Here is a 25,448-nt window from a genome sequence, read left to right as displayed (position 1 = left end):
TTAATTAAGGTGTGTCTCTGAGATTTCAGTCATAATCTAGGGGGTACTTGTGCCTTATCCCAATTTAATATGATATACGTGGCTTCAGTTGGCATCTATGCCCTCCAACTTTAGATGTGTACAAGTAGACACTTAAACTTATATAAATTTGAACAAATAGACACATTCGTCTGACGTGGCGTCCTATATGAATTTTGTGTCCTACGTGGTGTACTATGTGTATTATGTCACATAGAACGCATGTCTACTTGTTCAATTTTATACAAGTTTAAATGTCTACTTATGCACACTCAAACTTAGAGAGCATAGATTCCACCTACATTCAAGTTAAATGACATATTTATGTATTATGTCTTTAGAATAAGTATTAATAACACAATGCTCACAATATTAGAAAGATTAATTGCAAGTAGAAAATAACAATCATACTAAATGCCTAAATTGATAGGTGCTGACATCTTTATGGCCAAAGTTGTAATAGAAGAGGTGAATCCTGATGTTACAGTTATTATGCTAGATGATAAATGTCATACTAGTTCAGACATATGTTGTAATCGCATCTATATTTGTCCCTATCAAATATGAGTATGTTAAAACGCTGCCAAAGGTTGGTTAATAAAACTTTATCGATAAAAAAAATCAGATCAAATTATAGATCAAAATTATCATTCTTGGGTTATGAAATAATTCAATAGCTCCTGGCTCCCTCACTGCATTCCAAGACAAGCTCTTACTATTCCTGATATTTCTATTGGATTTGAACAACTCGAGTATGAACACTGTATCGCTATGCCCCACGCTTTGATTTAGGATGGATCCGGATTAGATTAAGCTATCTCAATTTTTAGATGTATCATATAGAATTGATTTGTTTTGAATCCTTTTTGACAGAAACCAAGAGAAAGAAATTTAACAGAAATATCGAGACATAAATTTGCAGTATTGAAGAGTTGCTAGATATCAGAGCAAAAAAATATACTAAAGAGATTATTTTTTTAAATAAAAAAATTAAGAAAATTTAAGAAAAATAAAAATTTGATTTAATGAAATCAAAATAACTTACTTTTATTAATTTAAATAAATAAATAAATAAATTTAAAAATCATATTAAATCAAAAATAAAAATTTAAGAAAAATAAATTTGATTTAATGAAATCAAAATAACTTACTTTTATTAATTTAATTTGATTTATAAATTAAAAAATCGATATAATTAATTTGATAAAATATAAACATCAATCAAACTAAAGTCATGAGAGGAAATGTGCGCAAAACAACTCAACCCACCAATAAATGTTGCTCGTAAACACCAAAGCTGGTAATATAGTGATAAATATTCTTCATTCTTAATTAGAGATCTCGGATTTGAGTCCCTTTAAAAATGAAATAGTCTTTATTAGGGAGTGCTTCACTCCCCAATGTGAGATTTTTCGACGCAAATCTGAATGTAGTCGAACTCCAATGTGGGTATCAGACACTAGATAAAAAACAAAAATAAAAAATTTAAAAAATGTTGCTCATAATCAGCAGAGTGATAAGTAGTTCCTTGTTCTTAATCAAAGTCTTTTAAGTTTAAATTCCACAAACTCAAATTTAATTGAACTTCAATACAAATATTGAATACTTCCTATATCATGGAGTATCCATCTACTAAAGTTGTAGTTGGTGGACCAACCATAACGAAATGTTTGCCACTACTTTTCCTACAACTTTTGGTTGCTATGTGTCTCAATTTATCCAAAACCCAACATTTTTGACCTCTGCAAAATCTTTATACAGTTTTAACAAGTTCAAGTTCAACCCAAAAAAGGGATTGAATCATCCTCAAAATTCCATTTTTTGTCATTTCAATTCTAGTCAAGGTATGTTACTGTACAATTTGAATACACCCAGTTTGTTATTTTGTTCTTTTCTTATTTAGTTTATAATCTGTGCATTGTTTATCTAGAAAGTGAAATCAAGTTTCAATTATTTTTGTTGCTATAATCCTTTGAGAATATTATGAAGAGGAGGGCACCAAGTGCGTGGCTCGCTTGTCAATAAAGTGGTTTGAGAATCATGATGTCTCAGGTTCAAATCCCATACAAAAACACTAGCTAATTTCTTTCTATCTATCTTAACTTTGATGGATAGAGTTACTTGCTACTTGTTGCTGATGGTGAGGTGGCAACTTACAAGTATCCTGTGAAATTAGTCGAGGTGTGCGTAAACTGGTAAAATAAAGAAAGAGGAAGAGATTTTTGTTAAAAAGAGGAGAGGGTGTTTAGCATATAAAAAAAAAGGGCACCGCAGTGCACTAAAGTTCCCGCTATGCGCAGGGTCTGGGAAGAGCCCGACCACAAGGACCTATTGTACACAATTTTACCTTGCATTTCTAGTAGAGGTTGTTTCCAAAGCTTGACCCGTGACCTCTTGGTCACATGGCACCAAAAGGGTGATTTAGCATAGAAATAGTCGAATTTCGAATGGTTATAGAAGATTCATGCAATTGCATTGATTGAGCCAAAGATTTTTACTAGCGGGGATGAGATTCAGAATATGAAAAATCAAACATACGAAGATACTTTGACCTTATATATACACTGTAGTTTTTGACGAAGGAGTTCTGGATGAATCCCTTGTGGTACCGTAGCTCCGACAATGCAAATGAGATCAACTATTTTAAGATTGAGGCGTAGTTGATTAATTGATTGATTCACTACAATGTAGTATTAGAATTATGAGAAGAAGGGGGATTACAGTGGGAACGTAAACCGTTGTTGCGTGGATGTGAGAGAATGAAATGACTCTTGGCAGAGACAGAACTAGGATTTTGAGTTTATATGTGTATATATATTAAGTGAATTTTTAAATACAAATACATGGTTTGAGCCAAAGTTACTAAATTCTGCTGAAACCGTAGATAGGTTTGTGGTTCCGCCCCCCAACTCTTAGCCAAAAGAAAATCGAGAAACAAGGGAATGAAGAGGAAAATTGAGAGAAAAATTAACAAGCCAGAAAAGAAGAGTTGTACAGTTCACCCAAAAAAGAAATCAAGAAGAGCTGATGTTTTGATGGATTTTGAGACGAGAACAGGTGTACAGAAGAAAGGAAATAGTTATAATTTGTGTACTTTATGTTTTCTCACCAAATCTAGCTTCATTTCTACTGTATTTAGCTGATAAAGTAGGTGGAAATTGTTCAACTGCCAAGACCAATTGCCTCCCTGAAAGGGAGAAGCGCCCGTTTGAAGTGGCGAATGCCTATGCTACAGAAAGAAAAAAAGTAGGTTGAGGGTAGCCAAATTAGTCAAAACCAGACACCAATCATAAAACCAACCAAATAAAAGTGAATTGACCTGTAAGCATTTGGTTCTGATGTATCTTGTTTAGTTCATTTGCCTTTCAGTTGTGTATTCCACATTCATTTCTTCATATCATCTCCTTGCCATCTTTCTTTTTTTCTTCTTTATCGTCATATAACAGCTGAAATCTCCTTGTAAGCAAATTCTTTCTAAAAATATTCTTTTTTTTTCCAACTAAGCCATCAGTATATATCTTAGGTTGCACTATGTAATCTATGTATTCCTAAATATTGTAAGAGTCATGTCTATCTTATGTTCAGGTATGCTCGGGAAAGTTTTAGTTGTCCTGTTGATTGCAGGTCTGGCATGGGCATTCCCGGCCCTCCTACCTCCATCTCCCAGAATCTGTGGTTCTCCTGATGGTCCAACAGTTACCGGACCTAGAATCAAACTTAGGGATGGAAGACATCTGGCTTATAAGGAGCATGGTGTACCCAAAGAAACGGCCAAATATAAGGTCGTATATGCACATAGCTTTAGTGCTACCAAATATGATTCAGCTGTTGCACCCTTGGTATGTCATCAACTCTTTGTCAAACTTGTTCTTATGCATCCTTTTTGAGTATAATTGAACTGAGATTATAACGGCTTATTTATGTTTCTTTCAGGAAACACTTGAAGAATTAGGGGCGTATGTTGTCTCTTTTGATAGACCTGGTTATGGTGAAAGCGATCCACATCCAAAACGAACCGTACAAACTCAAGCTTTGGATATGGAAGAGCTTGCTGATCAACTCGGACTTGGCCCAAAATTTTATGTTATGGGGTATTCTATGGGTGGTCATTCAGTTTGGGGTTGCCTAAAGTACATCCCTAATCGGTATGTATGGAAATCACTTTGCATGAATGATATGCTTCATGAGATCTTATCCTTAACATTAAACTGACTTGTCATCATTATCATAACTTGTCAGACATAAAATGTAAAAGACCTTAGAATTAACAAACGAGGAGGAAGTTTTGATTTATAACAAAGCATTTCGAACATGAAACCAACTGTTCTACAAATATAGCAGATTGTTGTTTCACTTAACTGCTTGCCATCTTCACCTGAAAGGTAAGAGAGGTATAACTGAAGCAGTATAGATCTCGGTATTACACAACTCAACAACAACATACCCAGTGTAATCCCACAAGTGGGGTCTGGAGAGGGTAGTGTATATGCAACCTTACCCCTACCTTATGTAGATAAAAAGATTGTTTCTGATAGACACTCGGCTCAAGTAAAGCAGTATCAAAAAATAAGTGGAACAAATACAGTAGCGAAAAAGCCAGCTAAAAACAATTAAAATGGAACAAGTAGCAACAACAAAATGTACGGTAACTGAAGCAAAGGAAACAATAAGTAACACTAGAATCGAAGAATATGACAGTAGGAGAGTAATAATAATAATATTGATCGGGGAACTAGATAATACTCTATTACTTACATACCTTCTTTCCTAATCCTTGACCTCCATATCTTCCTATCTAGGGTCATGTCCTCGGTATTACAGCTTGATAAAATCAAAGTCCCTCTGAGCGATATATACGCTACGTTCTTTTGGTTATTGCTATTCTCAACAACAGCAACAAGACTTCTATTATTCCTGTATTCTCTGTTTTTGATCGTTTTGTTACATCTTCTTTTGGTTCTAATAGGTTAGCTGGAGCAGCTCTAGTTGCTCCCGTTGTCAATTACTGGTGGCCTAGCTTTCCTGCTAATTTATCCACAGAAGGATACAATCTACAGCTACCACAGGACCAATGGGCACTTCGAGTTGCACATTATGCGCCTTGGCTAGTCTACTGGTGGAACAGTCAGAAGTGGTTCCCGTGCAATAGTGTTATATCTGGAAAACCCAAAATGTCTCCCCAAGATTTAGAAGTTGTTTCCAAATCTGTTAAGCATTTAAGCAAAAGGCCAAAGCTTAAGGTAATTGGTTTCCTACCTGAATTTGGACAATTTACTGTTAGATTACTGTTACTTCATGATCCCTTGCATGTGTTTGATCCTTGTAATAAATTTACTGGGAGAATTTTTAATGGCTCGGAATTTTGTCCAGGCTCAAAGTGAATTGGAGATTTTTCCTGCTCGTGTTAAATGTTTCTTCTGTTCTTAGTGAAACGTTAGAATGACCACAAGGGGTGAAAAAACCATACAAGCTACAATTTTTTTTTTATATATTTGCTTGCCTATGACCACTAGCAGTGCGTTGTCTTGCTATCTGTTCATATTAGTAGTCGAAGTATTGTTCCTGTAATTTCTTGTCCTTTGAGTTCTGTTACTATATGTTGTTCCTTGTACTTCGATTATCGTATTGTTTTAATGTAGTTTCTGTCCTGTTACTATCTGTTGTTGTTGTTATCATCTGGTGTTTCTTGTACTTCTGTTACTTCTTTTTCGGGACCTCTTTGGACTGTTTTTCCTTGAGTCGAGGGTCTATCGGAAACATCTGTACCTCTGAGGTAGGGGTAAGGTCTGCATACACTCCACCCTTCCCAGACCCCACTGGATATGTTGTTGCTTATTATCTGTGGTATTAAGTAACATTTTTCCTTGGGGTTTTTGTTATGCTCTTGATAAAGAGCTTTTTCGAGTGGAAGTTAAATGTATGCTGCTATTAGGGAGACGAACAATACAGGCAAGGAAGTCAAAAGCGTTATAGCGTATTTGATTACTAAAAGTAACACAAACTAAGAGTTCTGTTCATATGCTTGTTGCTTAATTATATGACGAGGCATTGTTGACTCAATTGTTGCTCCTTTCATCTATAGGAATATGCTGTAAAACAAGGAGTATTCGAGTCTCTCCACCGTGACATGATGGTGGGGTTCGGAAAATGGGATTTTGATCCTATGGAGCTTAAGAACCCTTTCCCAAATGGTGAAGGCTCGGTCCACTTGTGGCATGGTGACGAAGACTGGGTTGTACCTGTTACATTACAACGTTACGTTGCAGAAAGGCTTCCATGGATACAATACCATGAAATGCCCAATGTTGGACATCTAGTTATGCATGATCCAGCCATGAATGAGGCTATCTGGAAGACATTTTTGACAGGAGAGGAAGAACAAATAGTGCATTCTTAAAGAGGAAAACTGAAATTTCCTATTAAGCAAAATCTTTCTAAATAGTGCTTTGTAAGAATTATGTACATCTTGTAATAATACCAAACCATTAAAAAATATCCACAATTTTTTATGAAATTATGAAGGAGTTATATAGTTTGATTGCAATTTGCAACAGAGTTGTTTAGAAGTCTTGAAATGTAAATTATTCAAAGGGTGACATAGTAACTAGAATTTGGAGAGAAGAAGATACTTGAAGTTTAAAGGGATTCAGAAGTAGTTAATATAATATTGTTTTGCTTATGCTCCGAATACTTGAAAAACATCGAGATACAAATTTTTCTCCTTCAAGGGAATAGTAACTTGTGGTTTCCACATCAAAATAGTTTTTTTTCATAATTGAGAAATAGAGTTACATACTAAGGTCCTATTACCCCGAACTTATTTTATAAATAATTTTTTACCCTTTTTCGGCCTACGTGGCACTATCTTTTGGGCCCAGCTCGTGTTGACAATTTTTTCAAGGATAGTGTCACGTAGGCCGAAAAGAAGTAAAAAATTATTTATAAAATAAGTTCGGAAGGGTAATAGAACCTTAATATAGTATAAGTATGTCTCTGGAATTTCAAAAATAGATCGAAGGATACTTATACATTTTCCCATAATAAATAGTAATACACTTTCAATAAAGTAGATATATTATTATAGTAATACACTTCTAATGACTTAAACATTAGCAATTAGATGAAAACACCAATTTTTTTATTATAATAATTTGTCATTCTTTTTATATTAAAAAGATTTGTACTTTGTTGTCAATTTTTTTCTTCCCTGTAATACATGTTTAGAAGGTATAGGACAAGGAAGTGGTGGGAGACGACCACGAGTAGGGTAGGTGGGTGTAAACTTTTTTTTATTAAAAAATAAATTAAATATACTGATATAATATATAAAAGTCAATTACACGCCAAGCACGTGAGTTTATTTTTTTCTTTGTTTTTCACCAATCACAGCACTAGATCACTTTCAAATCTTTTTTTGTCACCTATCACCAAATATCACCATTATTAATATGATTTTATTTTTTTCATCTTTAATTACCTCTTTTTGCCACCCATAACCACCAAACTCATAAAGTTGTCATCACCACCAATCCCAAAAATTAATTTAACAACCAAACTTTCTTTAACAAAATCAAAAAAAGACAACGATAGAAACAATCAATTGAAACTTTTCTAGATAAAATACAATTGTTCACAACAATCTATGAGAATTAATCTAATTACGAATAAAAAAGAATTATGCTTCGAGAATATAGTAAAAAATAAAAAACTATGATGAAAATAAAGAATGAAGAACAAGAAGTTAAGTGAGTGTGAAGAAGAAGAGGTGCGGCGGTGGAATGGAAAAAATGATTCTAATTGATTTTTTTTACTTTTATTTCAAACTCATGCATTTATTTTTTATTTTTGCCACATTAATTTTAGGGGTGAAAATCGGGGAATTTATGTCTTTTCCCTTTTAAATATAAAGTTCAACATAAAGCAAAATGAGAATGATAATGGACGCTACTACTTTTCATACCAAATTTGGTTTCTCCTCTCTGTCTCCATTTATTCAAAAGGTAGTTCACCCACCATTGTTGACCTCTGCAAAATCTTTATATATTTCTAACAAATTCAATCAAACACCTGTCTTCTCACTCATTAAAGCTCAACCTTTCAAAATTCTCCCAACAAAGCCATTGAATCATCTTAAAGATTCCATTTTTTTTCGTTCCAACTCTAGTCAAGGTATGTTACTGTACAATTTGAATACACCCAATTTGTTATTTTGTTCTTATCTTGTTTAGTGGTCAATAAATTAGGTTGAGAATCACGATGTCTCTGGTTCAAATCCCGAGACAAAAACACCTGTTAATTTCTTTTCATCTGTCTTAACTTTGTGCAACTTCAGTGCACAGAGTTACTTGGTACCTGTTAGTGGTAGAGAGGTGACAAGTATACTACTCCTTCCGTTCCTTTTTATATATCATTTATTTCTATAAATAGTTGGATTATAATACTTGTCATTTCATAAAATCAATGCATAAATTACCATATTATTTCTATTATACTCTTGATACAGTAGTTAATTAGTTTTGAAAATATATATTTTGACCAACCTGGGAAAACTAATAAGTAATTAATATTCATTAGAGTACATCATACATTGATTAATTACTCTCTCCATTCACTATTCTGTAAAATCTGATTTTGAAAATAAACTCAAAAATTCAAATAGTCATCCAAATACATTTTAATTTTTGAAATCTAATATATTCATCATTTGTTGAAAAGTTGACTCGAGAAAATACTAAATATGGGTAGAAGAGTAAAGTTACTTAATTTCTTAATGCAAGTGCAATCTAAAAATGTAACATATAAAAGGAACAGAGGGAGTATGGAATTAGTGGAGGTGAGCGTAAGTGGGCCTAGATATAATGATTATCATAAAAAAAAATGAAGAGGAGGAGATTTTTGTTAAAAAGAGGAGAGGGTGTTGCAGTAGTTGACTTCAAGCATAGAAATAATCAAATTGATCAGTTTCTTTCATTTACTGAATTGTGGGGAATGGTTATAGAAGATTCATGCAACTACATTGATTGAGCCAATGATTTTTACTAAGGAGTTTCAAAATACGAAAAATCAAACATACGAAGATACCTTGACCTTATGTATACACCAATTTTTTTTTGAAGGAGGTTTGGATGAACCCTTGAGGTACCGTAGTATTAGAATTATGAGAAGGAGGAGGATTAGAGTGGGAATGTAGCCAGTTTTTGCGTGGCTGAGAGAATGAAATGTCTCTTGGCAAAGACAGAACTAGATTTCGAGTTTATAGGTTCAGGATTCTAGAAAAGATCACAGCTTTATAGTTTCTTGTTTAAGAAATTTATATTATTAAGTGTATTTTCAAATACATTATCATCTCCTTGCCACCTTCTAGGCAAAATCTTTCTAGAAATGTTCTGTTTTCTCAACTAAGCCATCAGTATATATCTTAGGTTGCACTATGTCATCTATGTATTCCAATAATATTGTAAGAGTTATGTCTACGTTGTGTTCAGGTATGCTCGGGAAAGTTTTAGTTGTCTTGTTGGTTTCAGGTCTAGCATGGGCATTCCCAGCCCTCCTACCTCCACCTCCCAGAATCTGTGGCTCTCCTGATGGTCCAACAGTTACCGGACCTAGAATCAAACTTAGGGATGGAAGACATTTGGCTTACAAGGAGCATGGTGTACCCAAAGAAACGGCCAAATATAAGGTCGTATATGCACATAGCTTTGGTTCTACCAGATATGAGTCAGCTATTGCATCCTTGGTGTGTCATCAACTCTTTGTTAAACTCGTACTTCTGCATCCTTTTGAGTATAATTGAACTGAGATTATAACGGTTTACTGAATGTTTCTTTCAGGAAACACTTGAAGAATTAGGGGCGTATGTTGTCTCTTTTGATAGACCTGGTTATGGGGAAAGCGATCCACATCCAAAACGAACCATACAAACTACAGCTTTGGATATGGAAGAGCTTGCTGATCAACTCGGACTTGGCCCTAAATTTTATGTTATGGGGTATTCCATGGGTGGTCATTCAGTTTGGGGCTGCCTTGAGTACATCCCTAATCGGTATGTCTGGAAATCACTTTGCATGAGCGATACGCTTCATGAGATCTTGTCCTTAACATTCATCTGACATGTCATCACTATCATAACCTATCACACACAATGTAAAAGACCTTAGAATTAACAGACAAAGAGGAAGCTTGATTTATAGCAAAGCATTTCGAACATGAAACCAACAGTTCTACAGTTACAGTAGATTGTTGGTATTACACAACTCAACAACAACATACCAAGTGTAATTCCACAAGTGGGGTCTGGAGAGGGTAGTGTGTACGCAACCTTTTTTTTTTTTTTTTTTGGTTTCTCCCGTGTACATAACCTTACCCCTACCTTATGTAGGTAAAAAGGTTGTTTCCGATAGACTCAAGTATAGCAGAATCAAAAAATAAGTAGAACAAATACACTAGCGAAAAAGCCATGCTAAAAACAATTAAAATAGAACAAGTAGCAACAACAAAATGTACGGTAACTGAAGCAAAGGAAACAACAAGGAACACTAGAATCGAAGAATAAGATAGTAGGAGCGTAATAATAATAATATTGATAGGGGAACTAGACAATACTCGACTACTTACTAACCTTCTTTCCTAATCCTCAACCTCCATATCTTCCTATCTAGGTCCATGCCCTCGATATTACACAACTTGATCAAATCAAAGTCCCTCTGAACGATTTATATACTGCTTTCTTTTGGTCATTGCTATTCTCAACAACAGCAGCAAGACTTCTAGTATTCCTGTATTCTCTGTTTTTGATTGTTTGTTACATCTTCTTTTGGTTCTAATAGGTTAGCTGGAGCAGCTCTAGTTGCTCCCGTTGTCAATTACTGGTGGCCTAGCTTTCCTGCTAATTTATCCACAGAAGGATACAATCTACAGCTCACACAGGACCAATGGGCACTTCGAGTTGCACATTATGCGCCGTGGCTAGTCTACTGGTGGAACACTCAGAAGTGGTTCCCGTACAATAGTGTCTTATCTGGAAAACTCAAAATGTCTCCCCCAGATTTAGAAGTTGTTTCCAGATCTGCTAAGCATGCAAACGAAATGCAAAAACTAAAGGTAATTGGTTTCCTACCTGAATTTGGCAATTTACTGTTATATTACTGTCACTTCATAATCCCTTCCTGTGTTTGATCCTTGTAATAAATTTGCTGGGAGAATTTGTAATTGCTTGGAATTTTGTTCCGACTCATAGTAAATTGGAGTTCTATTCTTGCTCGTGTTAAATGTTTTTTTTGTTTTTTTTTTAAAATGTCGGTGTTAAATTAGGTCTTAGGCCTAACTCACACCCCAAAAACTAGCTCATGAGGGGAGAATTGCCCAAGTCCATGTAAAGAGTCTACCCATCTCATTAACCACCAATGTGGGACTTTTGTCATTCTTCAAACACTCACGCCCAGTGCTTAGCATCTGGTGCATGAACAATTTTTTATTTTGGGGACCCAACATTAGGTGAGATGGGCTCTGCTCAGATACCATGTTAAATGAGGTCTTGAGCCTAATTCATACCCCAAAAGCTAGCTCATGAGGGGAGGATTGCCCAAGTCCATATAAGGAGTCTACCCATCTCATTAACCACCAATGTGAGACTTTTGTCATTCTTCAACGGTTAAGAAGACCCTCATCGGTAGAGGGATGAGAAATTGGTCTCCTTATATGGACTAGGACAAACCTCCCCCATGAGCTAGACTTTGAAGTTGAGTTAGGCCCAGGTGCTATATCTTTACATGGTATTAGAGCCAAGTCCATCCCCATGTGGACTCCTGATCCACGCTTCAGTTGGGCCTGGGTGTGAAGGGGGGTGTTAGAGTTAAAAGTCCCATATTGGTTGGGGAATGGATGGGTGGTCTCCATATATGGACTTGGACAATCATTCTCTTATGAACTAACTTTTGGGATTGAGTTAGGCCCAGGTACCATATCTTTTCATGGTATCAGAGTCAGGCTCATCCCAATTTGTTGTTCATCGATGTCGTGCCTCCATCTATAAGTATTCACGTTCCAATTGTTGTTGTTCACCGATGTTGGGCCCCCATTTATAAGTGTTTACTCTCTCGTTGAGTTTTGGGGGTGTTTTAAGAAGTCCCACATCGGTAGAGGGATGGACAATTGGTGTCCTTATATGGACTTGGACAAATGTCCCCTCATGAGCTTGCCCTTAAGGTTGAGTTAGGCTTAGGTGTCATATCTTTACGGTTAGAATGAGCACTAGGGGTGAAATAACCGTACAAGTTACAATTTTATATTTGTTTGCCTATGACCACTAGCAGTGTGTACAATTTTATATTTGTTTGCCTATGACCACTAGCAGTGTGTTGTATTGTTGTCTGTTCATATTAGTAGTCGTAGTATTGTACTTGTTACTTCTTTTTCAGTGCTGCTTTGGACTGTTTTTCTTTGAGATGAGGGTCTATAGGAATCAACATTTCTACCTCTCTGAGGTAAGGGTAAGGTCTACATACAATCTACCCTTCCCAGACCCACCCACTCAGTATGTTGTGCCTATGATTTGTGGTATTAAGTATATTGTCTTGGGTTGTTTGTTATGCTCCTGAGAAAGAACTTTTTCGTCTGAAAGTGAAAAGTACGTCGCTATTAGGGAGACGAACAATACAGTCCAGGAAGTTAAAAGTGTAATCGCGGAATTGATCACTAAAAGTAACACACAACTAAGAATTACGTTCATACGTTATTGCTTATGTGATAAGGCATTGTTGGCTCAAAAGTTTCTGTTTCTTTCATCTGTATCTGTAGGAATATGCTGTAAAGCAAGGAGTATTCGAGTCCCTTCACCGTGACATGATGGTGGGTTTCGGGAAATGGGATTTTGATCCTATGGATCTTAAGAACCTTTTCTCAAATGGTTCGGTCCACTTGTGGCATGGTGATGAAGACTGGGTTGTACCTGTTATATTACAGCGTTACGTCGTAGAAAGGCTTCCATGGATAAACTACCATGAAATACCCAATGTTGGACATCTAGTTATGCATGATCCAGCCATGAAAGAGGTTATCTGGAAGACATTTTTGACGGGAGAGAAAGAACATATAGTGCATTCTTAAAGAGGAAAAATGAAAATTACTTGTGAGAAAAATCTTTCTAAATTGTTCTTTTTTGATTCCCAACTACACATTCCAATATTATTGTAAGAATTATGTCCATCTTGTAATTGTTAAAAATATTCACAATTTTTTAAAATTGTTTTTGGCGTTTGTCTCAAGTGATGAGAAGGAGATTTAGTTTGATTGCAACACAGTTTGCTTAGAAGTATTGAATTATGACAGAAAGTAGAATTTTGACAGAAGTAGAACACAAAAAAATAAATAAGAAATTTACTTATTTTTCTGAAAAATATTTTTCAAGAAAACATTTTCCTCATACCAAACACACCTTCGCGGAAAAACATCAAAATACAAAATTTTCAGTTTTTTTTTTTTCATAATTGAGAAATAGAATCAAAACATGGTGGATTATGGGTCCGCTCATCTATCCTTTTTTACTTGTTTTGGTTTAAAATGTTGTAAGTACAATAGGATATATGTAACTCAAAAAAATTATACCAGTAAATAGTAAAAATACTTTCAATAAAGTAGATATAATATTAACACTACTCAAGAAGGAAAACAGAAAACATTCAGTAAGGATTGCTACTACACAAACAGCAAGCAACAGATCATTTGAATTCTCCACACTAATTGAAATTAAAAGATCTGTTGACATTAACAAAAAAGGAAATTTTGAGGACTTTTATTGCATTGCTCAAAGATGAGAGTACACAACTAAGCTAAGCTACAAGCAAAAGCTTTGAGTTCAAATTTTATCCAAACATAAAAAATAAAAAAAACAGTTCAAAATGGCAGCCCCATCTTAAGGCAAAGAGGCTGCAATACTTGGATCTCGTGGAGTTGTGTTAATTACTTAAACATTAGCACAAATAAAACTTGCTCTTTTACTTGGGCAAACCAGTTTCAAGGCAGAGGAGAGCCTGACTTTCGTCAGGTAGCAAAACTGGACCTCTGCCAGGTCTTGTGCAGATGAAGTAGCTTATTTCACCTTTGCATTTCTGAGCTGGAACCTTGTCCTTAATTTCAGGTGGAGGAGGTAATGCTTCCACGTCATTTAAATCCTGAATCCCAGCATCCTTCAGAATTGACTTATCGCCTATGACATAGCTGGAGAGAAAGGAAAAAGAACAATAAGGAGCAGTGAAGATGGTCAATGGTTGGATGTTGATAGCACAAGGTCCAGAATGCATATCATGGCGGGGTGTGTTTGTATGAAGTAGAATATTTCCATAAAACAAGTCATTTTCTGGTGTTTGGTTCCATTCACAATTATATCAACTCTTAACTTTATAACACTGCTTTAGCAAGCACTTGACACATAATCAATCTTTACTACTCAAAAAAATTGTCAAAACATTATCAGCGGGTTAATAATAATATTATCCATCTTTAGTAAATGTTCTATTTTGGAAAATATTTACCACCCTCAAACCACACACTGGGAAACATTTCCTTGGAATATTTTTCTAAAGAATAAGTCACTTTCCAGAAAACATTTACTCGAACATGACTTCCTCATAGTTAAATTAGAACTTCGAATCTTTTATATGCAGAATACCTGTCTAGATCGGTATCTGAGTTTGGAGGGAAGTGGAAAAGAAGCCTCTGAAGCATAAGTGCGGCAGCCTTTCTGTTACGTGCAATCAGAACAGCATTTGGCCCAGCATCGAAGGTGTATGCAACCTGGAAATATTCTAATATTTAGTAAAAATGGAATATGCATTTATTTCACGCTACATTTCACTTACTTTTGAAGTCAAACTTGCACCATCAGATCATGAGAAGCAAAATGTGAGCTGAGATATTTGTTGGCAACAAGCTAATTATAGTGTTCAAAAAGGTATGAAATAAGTCTGAAAGTTGCTTGTTATAGTGTCAAGATACTGGTGCAGTTGATGTCATGTCATTACCGTCAAAACCAGCTCAAGAAGGAAAAATTTCAATGTCTGGGTGCATCGCGAAGTTCGCAAAATCTTCAGCACAAAAAGGTGCATGAAGTTTATGGGAGAGGGGGTATGTCATGAAGGAAGCACTCACTGCCCATTACAAATATAAACGCAGATTTCCCAAGAGGGCATAATCATTGTTCTGTTTAAAATAACTTGTGTCCACTATTTTGGGTCAAGTACAAATTTGAGTGACCAATTTAACCTGCAGAACTTTGATATTTCAAAAGGTTGAAAATCTTGGTGACCCGTTTTATTACTTTAGTAAAAAGAAGAAGAACCATATCATGCAATTATCTATTAGAACAATAGTAGGATAACGTTTTAAACCTGTGGAGTTCCTTCTGCACGGTTCCATTTCTCGACACAGCTAATTACCCTGAAAAGTTAACACACCGTCAAGACTTTCTTGTTTCTCCCACTTTCAGTATAAGAGATCATCAGGTTCAGAACTTGTCTATGTTACAACACAACTCAAGATACAGCCTGAAGTTAAGACAACTTGCCTATGAGATGTGTCATTCATGTAGAATATAGGAGGGCTAGTGTCCATGCAGACTGCATGAAATTGATTGCTGTCAGAACAAGTCAGTTGAGCAAAAGTTGGAAAATCGCGATTTTTTATAGCTTCTTCCATCTGAATAATGCGTTTTGGTACTACTTCCTGAAAATGCAACACAAAATAATAAAAGTCAAAACTTCTGATACAATGTTTACCAACTAAGCGGAGGTTAAATTAACAGAGATAATGAAAATAAGCTGGAGATTTTCGAGAATATTGATTGAAGATGTGTCAGAACTACAAAATCCTAATGTAGAGAGAACAAAGACAATACCTTTGCTCTGTGTTCTAGAAGTGCACTGGTTACAACAGTCTCACGCATTCCTGAGGTGCTACTTGTTTCCTTCTGCCGTGAGCTAACCTGAAGTACAGCACATAATAAAAGAATTAAACAGGAAAAAATCAGGAGGCACAAGTTGATAAATTAGTGTCGTAATCAAACTGATAGCATGATCATTTACACAGGCATCTTATTTAAGAAGATGATGCAAGTAAAGTTTAGAATCCTGTTTATTTATGGAGTTGAAAACAGAAAATACACCCAAAAAACTAATCCGGTGATCAACATTTGTGTAATCTACTTGACTAAACTTCATTGATTCATAGTCAAGAATTATGAGTTACTGAAAGTAGCTTAAAGTTACTATTGGGGATCTAGGAAGCAGTAGCAATAGATAACCATTCGAAAAGAAAGAACTAAGATATGCAGAACAAATAAATGAACACAAATAAGTGGCATTTTTAAATTTGAGGAATTAGTTAGCAAGAAACGAAAGCAGAATACTCTTTTTCTCTTCCAACTTCCCAGCATAGCAGTATGACTCGAAGAAACTTGGATTTCTAGAAAAAGGGGTTCTCCAAGATCTAAAACTTGAATGAGGGGCTCAGTATAAGAATGAAACAGAAACCAAATTCTTCTCTACAACCTTATTCCCAGAAAAATGTTCTCCTTTAAGTCTGAAGGACTGCAGTTCCAATGGGATAGATTCGGTTTCTGTTCCACTTATTACTATTATTACCGAAAACCACTGATGCACAAAAGTAATGCAATGACAAGTATCATGTTTGGAGAAAGAACTAGATGGGACAAGTAGAAGAATAACATGAAGACATATTCTCGAATCTGGATAGGAGAAACAGACATAAACACAGATCCTTTCTTCCTTCTCAATGCCTAACAATGACATGAATAGACAAGCTTTCCAGAAAAAGTGAATAGCAATCACATCTGGATGGGAAGTACATACCACTGCAATGATGATAACAAGCTCATCCCAGTGTTTCTCGTTTACGAGTGGAACAGCTATGCTATCGCTACCATCTTCCTCCTTCACACATCACAAAAGGAATTAGACCACACTGAAAAGATAGAGAGCATGTTGAGACAAGCTACAACACAAGAATGTAGGAGCTCGACATACCTTTCCCATAACCCACTTGACAAATCCTCCAAACAAGCTTCGACAAGCACTTCCTGAACCTTGTCTGTGTGGGAATAAGTGAAGCGTGTCAGTTTCTTACTTTTCATAGCTATTGAATGAGCAGATGAAAAGAGAAAGTAAGATCAAGAAGGATCAGTTTGATATACTGTTACCTCGATCTAACTTTAGTCTTCTAGACAAAACATAAAGAAAAATAAGACCAGCTAATGAATATTCACGACTGATATGAATTTACCTTGCTATGGCAGAAAGTCTCCCATTGTCCTCTTGCACATTCATTAACTTCGCAAGCGAAAAGACTGCATATAGGAGACATAAGTTGTACTCATCTTAAAACTTTCAGAAGGAATGTAATAATGGATAAAATAGAGATTCCCACAAGAAAGAAATATTCACTTTGAGAAAAGCATTTTTAAAATTACTCTGAAGATGAATTCTTAAGAAGGGCTGACATAATACACAGTTCATAAATTTCGTAATGACAGTTTATTATCCTTACAGACAAGGGTCAAAGAAGATAACATATTTAAAATACGGCAACATCAATTAGAATCCAAAGAAACTCAAACACACGGATAAATGCACTAGTTTATCAGCAAGTACATTCTTCAAATGGCCACTCATATAAAAGTTACAGAACATAATTTCCTGAAAAATAAGTGCAAGAAAAGGAAAATGTTATAAAGAAGTTTTGATTTATTTGTGATTTGCATCAAGGGCAACTTGTGGTACTTGGTTAAACTGCACTATATACATGGGTAGGTAAACTGTAACACAGATCATTCTTGATGGACAGAGTATGGACCTAAAAAAAACTTGCACTTCTCAACTAATGAAACTATTTTTTCAAGGGCATTTTACTTGCCAAGTAATATGATATTACTGATAATAGAACCAAAGGTCATGCCAATAGAAAAATACCCAGAAAAGACACATGCAACACTTCAGAAAAGATAATGGCTTTATCCTACATGCATTCTGTCAAGCTGGAAAAAGAACCCAAAGTGTTGAAACGCTCTAAAAAATACAAATGTATCACTTTGATCTTTGCTAGTTGAAAACAAATCACAGATTTGAGCACAGCAAAGTCTCAATGGAATTAATTTCTAGTGTCATATACTCGGTAACAAACAAAGTTACTTTGGATTTTATGAACAAGCACATGTACTGACTAAATAAGGTTATTACACCGTTGCATCAGTTCCAGGCACGTGCAATTTGCAAACACCTTATACTAAATGAGAATTACGCAAATGCATGCAGAAAAGAACTAACTTCTGAAACTCTTGTATAAGAGGACTCCAGTTACTTTTCACGATTCATTGATCATCCTTAGGTTCAAGATTCACTGATGATCCTTAGATCTTTAATATTAGAATATCAATGAAATAAAAAAGGGGAGTGACTTTCAGAATACAAGAAAGAGAATGGTTAATCATACCGAGGCAGGCAAAACCAGCAGCTGAGGAAGCCAGACCAGCAGCAGTAGGAAAATTATTGTAAGAATCAATATGCACATGCAAGTTCTGCCAATCATTTTTACTGATCTTGATACCCTTTTTCTCATCCTCGTAATCATTAGCACGAGCTCGAATTTCTCTTAGACAATTTTGGTATCTGGCTCCATCAAGGGATATTTCCTACACAACGAGCAAAAGCAATGTAAAAATGTCAAGACTCAGCAACAAAAAACTGCAGCATACAAATCTTTCTCATTGCTCGAAATGGAGGGAAAGGGGGAAATATAATGAGCTCAGCTTTCGAAGACTGCACAAAATGTGAATTATAAATTTCCTGCACAACTATTTTAACCAATTTCTGTAGCAAAACCAGAGAAGATAATCAAAGACATGATCCATCATTAAACAAGAAATGCATCCTAAAGAAGAACAAATAAACTAAAAATTGCAGAAAGTATCAAGAGTTCATATGATTCATCTTCTTCTCGTGTACCTCCTTGATTCCACTACATGTAGTCATACACAGCCAAACGACATAGAACAGTTAATATATTTTAATAACAAAACAGCCTATGATCTTGTAGATAACAAATGAAAGCAGAAGCTAGACAAACATTACACTCTTAAAGAACTGAGCCTGAGCTTCCAGGATGTTTCAAGTTAATCAATCCACATAAACTTCTATTAATTTAAATTAATAAAATGAGAAATTTTTACTCTTCAAGAACTGAATTTCCTAAACATCTGAGATGCCAAAAGCCTTGTTTAACATAAAATCAACCCACATAAAATTACAAGAACAAATGGACATCAGATAAAATCAGATATAGGGATCAAAAAAAAATCTTGAAGAATGGAACTTTTTCAACATCTGAGCTGCCAAAACATCTTGTTTTAAATAAACAGACCCACATCAAATTACAAGAACAAATAGTCATCAATTTTTTTGTGAAAAAATTAGAATGAGATATTTTTACTCTTCTAGAACTGAACTTTCCCAACATCAGAGCTGTCAATACAGCCTTCTTTCCCATAAATCAACCCACATAAAATTACAAGAACAAATGCATATCAACCATTTCTGTAAAATCACACTGACAAAATGAGAAAGTCAAGAACTGAGCTTTTCAAAAAGAGTCTTCTTTCACATAATCTGCCCACATTTAATTAGAAAAAAATAACATATAGTCATCATTCTATTATCAAGTGCACAAAGAAAATTATTCCTCCACTTTTAACTCATCAAGAACAGAACTTTCTAAACATCTCAGCTGCCAAACCAGTTTTCCATTACATAGATCAATAGGTAATCTTAGTAGCTTAGTTAATTAGCTAAGAACTTTCACCTTGTTAGTGAGATTTGATTCCCACCTTGTGATCCTCACCTACCCCCAATTATATTTTTTTAAAAGTACAAATCAATAATGTTGAAGGTACACTAGGTAATCTTAGTAGCTCAGTCGGTTCGCTAAGAACATTCACCTTAGAGGCTTCGATTCCCACCTTATAACCCTCACCTACCCCCAACTTTTTTTTTTAAAATTGTACAAATTAATAATGTTGTAGGGACACAAGCGAATCTTAATAGCTCAGTTCGTTAACTATCTGAACTCTTACTTTGTTGGCGAGGGTTCGAGTCCCACCTTGTAATCCCCTCCCCATTTCCCCTTCCCCTTCCCTTACCACATCACATAAATCAACCAAACAAATACCAATCAAATCTCTAAACAAATTAAACTAAGAAATTTTATTTTATTTTTTAAAAAGTTACCTTTTTGTTAAGCCACATGCGATCTTGTTGGAAAGAAGGGCTAACAGCAACAGTGGTTGTGGTACAAAGATGAGCAGGATCAAGGGTAACACTAATACTATCATTAATAGCAAGAATAAGATTTTCATCTCTTTTTCCCCAATATTTAATCACTGCTATGTTTGTTGGTGTTTGAGCAGTCACCATAAGAATCCATTTCTTTGATTGTTCAGCCATGGCGAAAAAAAATTGAGGGCGTTAATTCCAAAGAATGGAATTTGGGGATTTAGATCTACAAAAATGGAAATGTGGGTTGGTGTTAAATTTGTGTTTAGTAGAGTATTTATACTACATGTGAAGGAGCATGGCTGCTAATATATAGTAGTGAGTGAGGAACAACCTCCATTGTTGAATGAGAAAGAAGTTTGTTTATTGTTTATTTCTCGTTGGCAAATCACTTACACCTTGTTTGGATAGTCTATATTTAAATTTATCGGCAGGTAATAACGAAAAATCTCATTTTATGTAACGTCAATTTGATGTGATAAAAAAAGATTTAATATGATTACGTTATTTACTTTATCATTTGAATTGTTAATGTGTTTGATATTAGTAATAATAAAAATAATATTATAATTTATCTAAATATTATATTTATTAAAATAATATTATTATGAAACATTACTTAACGACCTTTAAATCAATTGTTTTAAAAGGATATATAAATGCGACAGAAAAATTTAAATGTGTGTATTCTCTTTTTTGTTTTGGAGTAAAGAAAGTAACTCAATGTGGAGTGCTACAATTATTAGCAAGGGTGTCCAACAAAAATAGGAAAAAAAAGGCCGATTAGTTTCGAATATGTACAATAAAGTACTCCATCCGTTCCTTTTTATATATCATCTCTTATTATAAATAGTTAATTCATAATACTTGTCCTTTCATAAAATCAATGTATAAATTACCATATTGTTCCTTTTTTATCCTCGTGAGTTATTAGCCTTGAAAATATATATTTGACCAACTTAGAAAAGCTAAGTAAATGATTCATGTTAATTGGTTAAATTAATTAGTCAAAATAAATTAATTCATATTCATTGATTGAAAACTTGAGTTCCAAAAAAAACTAAATAAGGGTAGAAAGATAAAGTTACATCATTTCGTAATGCAAGTGCAAAGTAAAAATATGACACATAAAAAGGGACGGAGGGAGTAATTAGTTTACAACAAATATAGTTATGTTTTATTTATATAAAAAGATCGCTAAAATTATAAGTATACGTGACTATACAATATAACTTGTCAAAAGTTTTAGAAAGTATATACTGACCAATGTAACTTAATACATGAGTTATGCATTGACTATACATTATGATACGCTTATAAAGTTGAATATAGTTTAATTATACACTTAAAAATTGATTATATATGAAGTAACGTCGATTATTCAATCTCAATCAACTTAAAATCACCTCTAAACCATCCCAAAAATTTAGAGTAGAAAATCATCTCGATATTTCGAGTCTTTTGACATATAATTTACACGAAACGATTCATATTTTTGTTACGTCGAATTTTATTTTTTTTTTAAAAGGAGGAAGTTTATATTCGTTAAATTAACTAAATTCTTGGATAATGTTTGTGCATATAAATTTTTTTGGAGGAAGTTTTAAAAAAATTACCTTTACATGAATGACTTCCTTATTAATTTTATTTTTAGTCATAGAAAAGTACATGAGCTACGCAGACAACGTTTTAATAATGTTTGTCATCTTATTAGTCAAGCATGCACACTAAGTAGCTTTCACAAAATATATAGGTAGCCATTTTCGAGTCAAGACGTTTATTTTTCATCTGGCTATACTTTAGACATTATAAATTTCTTGTAAATATTATTATATCGTTATCATTATTTATGATGATGCATATGAAGAATAATTGTACGCTAAAAACTAATTGCTGAAATCAGAGAGGTTAATAATATATTCTCACGTCAAAATTATGCTATCATCGTAGAACTCAAATTTCAAAACTTATAATTAATCATGATAAAATATGAAATTGCACCGTTAGTTTCTATTTAAAAAAAATTATCTCCAAGATAAGACTTATATTGATTTAATAAACAATAATAGTACGTAGAAGATTGTCGTGATGCCCATTTTATTTAATAATATAAAAAATAGTACGTACGAGATTGGTACATATGCCCATTTCTATGTTTGTTGGCATTTACATGACAATAATAATAATAAAAAAAAGTGGGCACAAGTTAATTTAAAGTTTCACTTCTTATAGATTGATATTTACATCGTATAATTTCTAAATGATATAGTGTCTTATATAAGTTTATATTATTTTCTAGAAAAAAAATAATATTATCTAGAAAGCATGTTAAGATTTTTTTTTCTTCTTTTTGATATCCTCATTAAAGCATAAAGATTATTAAATATTAAGTTTGAGCCTTGAAAATATTAAAAGTGTTTTACTGTTAAAATAAGTTTCTTTTTTTTTTACGTGGATGAGGTGGGGGGGATAAAACTTTGAATACAAAAAACCTAAAAAAATTTTTACTTTAAATAACACCTAAAATGTTTTTTTCTAATTAAATGAACAAATATGAGTTATAGTATTAACAAAAAAAAAAATAGAAAAATGATGAAATCTAAAATTTATTCCAAATTTTGTTGCTACACAGTACACATTGGTCTGTGAGCTTTGCTTTCTAATTAAATAAAAAAATATCGTTTTATTATTATTTAAATGAGCCAAGATAGAGATTTGGCCTAGGCAGAAACCAAACAAAATACAGAATAAAATATAGTCTAGAATATAGATATTAAAAACATCTATATTTCATAAGAATTAAAAAATAAAAAGATCTTGAAGATCAAAGTGAACTTTCTTGGACTTAGGAGTTAGGAATTGCTTATTTTAAATATTTTTAAGTTAACATGATATTTTAAACAGTTTTAATAGTAATACATTAAATACTTTTAAAATAATAAAAATAATTCAAAAAATCATAAATTGAAAATTCTAATTTATAACTTTAAAAAAATCCATCCAAACGTGGTCTTAATTGTTGGATGGCCGAATGCCACTGCACCAACTTTCTCACATGTTGCAATATATTTGTTAAAGTCACACTCTTGAGGTCAAATTATGACAGCTATTAACTCCTTCCAATTACTATATTTTTTATCGGAAAAGAAATTTATCTGAACCTTCTTGATCGAAAAATTATATTGTATATATAAAAAAATTATGTTCAATTTTACTTTAAAAAAAGTTTATCTCCTCTTCATTCAAGCAAAACATGCAATTATTTTTTATTATTGATCTTAGTTAGAATTCTGGAAAATATCAGTCAAAACTCAAAAGCTAAAATGATACTATTAGGATTATTAAATAGTACTTGTTTTTTATTTCATTTTTCATTAATCAGTTGAATGGGACTTTACCATATAAAATCCATTAATAATAAAGAATCAATTGAGCCGTCGAAGGCAGTTAATTCATTAGTACTTTGTTGAAATAATCACACTTCTTAATTGACTTTATTTAGCCATAGGAGTGCCACATATTAGTAGGCCAGAGTTGACTGTTTTACAAATTTTATTTATTTTTTGTTTCTAATCTGGTGATCGATATACATTTTTCATTTTGGAACTCTACTAATTCAAATTTGTAAAGGGAAGTCTCATTTGGGGGTAACGATACCTAATAAAAGGCAACTCATACCTAAGGTTCGAACTTGGGATTTTTGATTAAATACCTATATGCATTTTGAGATTTGACTAATTTGATTCGTATTGAAATATCCACCTCCCTATCAGAGGCGACTCATATCTAGAATTCAAATCCAAGATTTTTGATTATGAATAAAGAAATACTTACCCCTCCATAGAAACTATGTGAGTGATTTCGCAAATTCCTTGGTCTAAAACTTCAATTAACTAAACTAACGTTAAAATACTTTATTACGACAAAATTTGGATCATCTTTCTTCCACTGTATTTGATTCCCACCAATAGAGTCTATGGAGGGTAATGTGTACGCAATAGAATCTCTACCTTATGAAGATAAAGAGATTATTTCCAATAAAGTCATGACTCAAATCAAACATATGTTTGAACACCTTTAATGAAGAAAATACGATAATCAACAAAAAAGTGATAAAATTTAAAAAATAAGTAGGAGAGACACAATTACAATGCTTACCCCTAAAATTTCATTAAAATATATTTGTATTCAGAAAATTCAACACCTTTAATGAAGAAAACATATTAAAAACCCTATCCACTCTTTTCAAAATTGGCATCCTTGTCAAGGATTGTATTGGAATTCATCTCAATAGCAGGATATTACAACTTAAAGAGTCACAACACCTTTGAAACACAGATAAATGAAAAACTCTTACCCAATCTAGCTAATAAATTCAAAATCCAAAACCTAGTGGCTTATAGTCACAAATTTAACCCCATTGGAATAAAATTGGAACGATACAGAGAAAATTAGCATGACCCCATTGTTGTGCAAGGATAACATGCATAAATCGAGAAAATAACACATCCCAATTCCCTACCGCGACCATGGAAGTGGTAAAACCTGATACGATACATCAAGTTTTCCCTAATCTCCCTCAGAGAGAAAAAGCCAGGTGACTGATGATGATTTTGACAGGCAAATACAATTTTCCACCCAATACAAGATATAATAAATATAATATGGACCACTATATAGGCTAGGCTGTTCTCTATTTAATCAGAATCAGGCTCAACATCAACAATATCAGGAATTGACTCATTATCAGATTCATGCATCAACTCTTTACCTCTGTCTAAATTCATCATCAGCGGCGAAGCAAATCCAGCATCGCTAGCTTCTGCCACCTCCTTTCTAGATGCATCGTCCGCGATATTTTCCGATCCTAGAGATACCACATTACTCTTAGATGGTAGGAGATCTTCAGAATGTTTACTTGTTGTTAGAGATAGTTGTGATTCAACCATGATCTCATCCCTGTCCATGGGGCTTTTCTGAACAGTAGTAATAAGTGCTATTTGCTCCAATTTACTGTTTTCAGAAACTTTTACTGCAGTAGTATCAAAAGATGTAAGCTTTTCTGATGATGGATCTCTCAATGTTTCCGGGGGT

General features: G+C 33.8%; 3 protein-coding genes and 1 non-coding gene across 8 annotated transcripts in view; 2 read left to right on the top strand and 2 right to left on the bottom strand.

The window, feature by feature from the left end:
• The first annotated feature begins 1,463 nt into the window (after window positions 1-1,463).
• On the top strand, window positions 1,464-13,281 carry LOC125835903 (uncharacterized). 5 transcript variants are annotated; one of them, XM_049515001.1, is made up of 5 exons: window positions 1,464-1,862; window positions 3,643-3,857; window positions 3,952-4,163; window positions 4,985-5,258; window positions 6,101-6,427. In XM_049515001.1, the coding sequence occupies exons 1-5, from the start codon at window positions 1,685-1,687 to the stop codon at window positions 6,413-6,415; spliced, it is 1,194 nt and encodes a 397-aa protein (XP_049370958.1). In that variant the 5' UTR covers window positions 1,464-1,684; the 3' UTR covers window positions 6,416-6,427. The 5 variants fall into 5 exon arrangements, with proteins under 5 accessions (XP_049370958.1, XP_049370957.1, XP_049370961.1 ...); XM_049515000.1 differs by having other exon boundaries at window positions 1,667-1,862; window positions 3,604-3,857; window positions 6,101-6,466; XM_049515005.1 differs by lacking the exons at window positions 1,464-1,862; window positions 3,643-3,857; window positions 3,952-4,163; window positions 4,985-5,258; window positions 6,101-6,427 and adding exons at window positions 8,102-8,187; window positions 9,504-9,757; window positions 9,852-10,063; window positions 10,848-11,121; window positions 12,817-13,281.
• A 508-nt stretch (window positions 13,282-13,789) lies between these two features.
• Window positions 13,790-20,750, bottom strand: LOC125835902 (diphosphomevalonate decarboxylase 1-like). Its single transcript, XM_049514999.1, has 10 exons — window positions 20,310-20,750; window positions 18,520-18,718; window positions 17,314-17,377; window positions 17,058-17,121; window positions 16,884-16,964; window positions 15,911-15,997; window positions 15,581-15,738; window positions 15,405-15,453; window positions 14,687-14,811; window positions 13,790-14,235 (listed from the first exon to the last, which is right to left on the bottom strand). The coding sequence occupies exons 1-10, from the start codon at window positions 20,523-20,525 to the stop codon at window positions 14,013-14,015; spliced, it is 1,266 nt and encodes a 421-aa protein (XP_049370956.1). The 5' UTR covers window positions 20,526-20,750; the 3' UTR covers window positions 13,790-14,012.
• Window positions 20,751-24,764: 4,014 nt separating this feature from the next.
• Window positions 24,765-24,868, top strand: LOC125835965 (U6 spliceosomal RNA). The gene has a single exon (XR_007443434.1). It is a non-coding gene; the product is annotated as a U6 spliceosomal RNA (small nuclear RNA).
• Window positions 24,826-25,448, bottom strand: part of LOC125835898 (uncharacterized) — a 28,031-nt gene continuing 27,408 nt past the window's right edge. The window contains exon 14 of the transcript XR_007443428.1: window positions 24,826-24,899. The gene's annotated coding sequence lies outside the window, so the exon portion shown is untranslated. The remainder of the gene's footprint in view (window positions 24,900-25,448) is intronic.

This window comes from Solanum verrucosum, unplaced genomic scaffold, assembly GCF_900185275.1.
Source record: "Solanum verrucosum unplaced genomic scaffold, falcon-dt-bn FXZP01000128.1, whole genome shotgun sequence".
Classification (NCBI taxonomy): domain Eukaryota; kingdom Viridiplantae; phylum Streptophyta; class Magnoliopsida; order Solanales; family Solanaceae; genus Solanum; species Solanum verrucosum.
The sequence above is the reverse complement of the archived record's forward strand: the minus strand, read 5'-3'. Positions and strand labels throughout refer to the sequence as shown.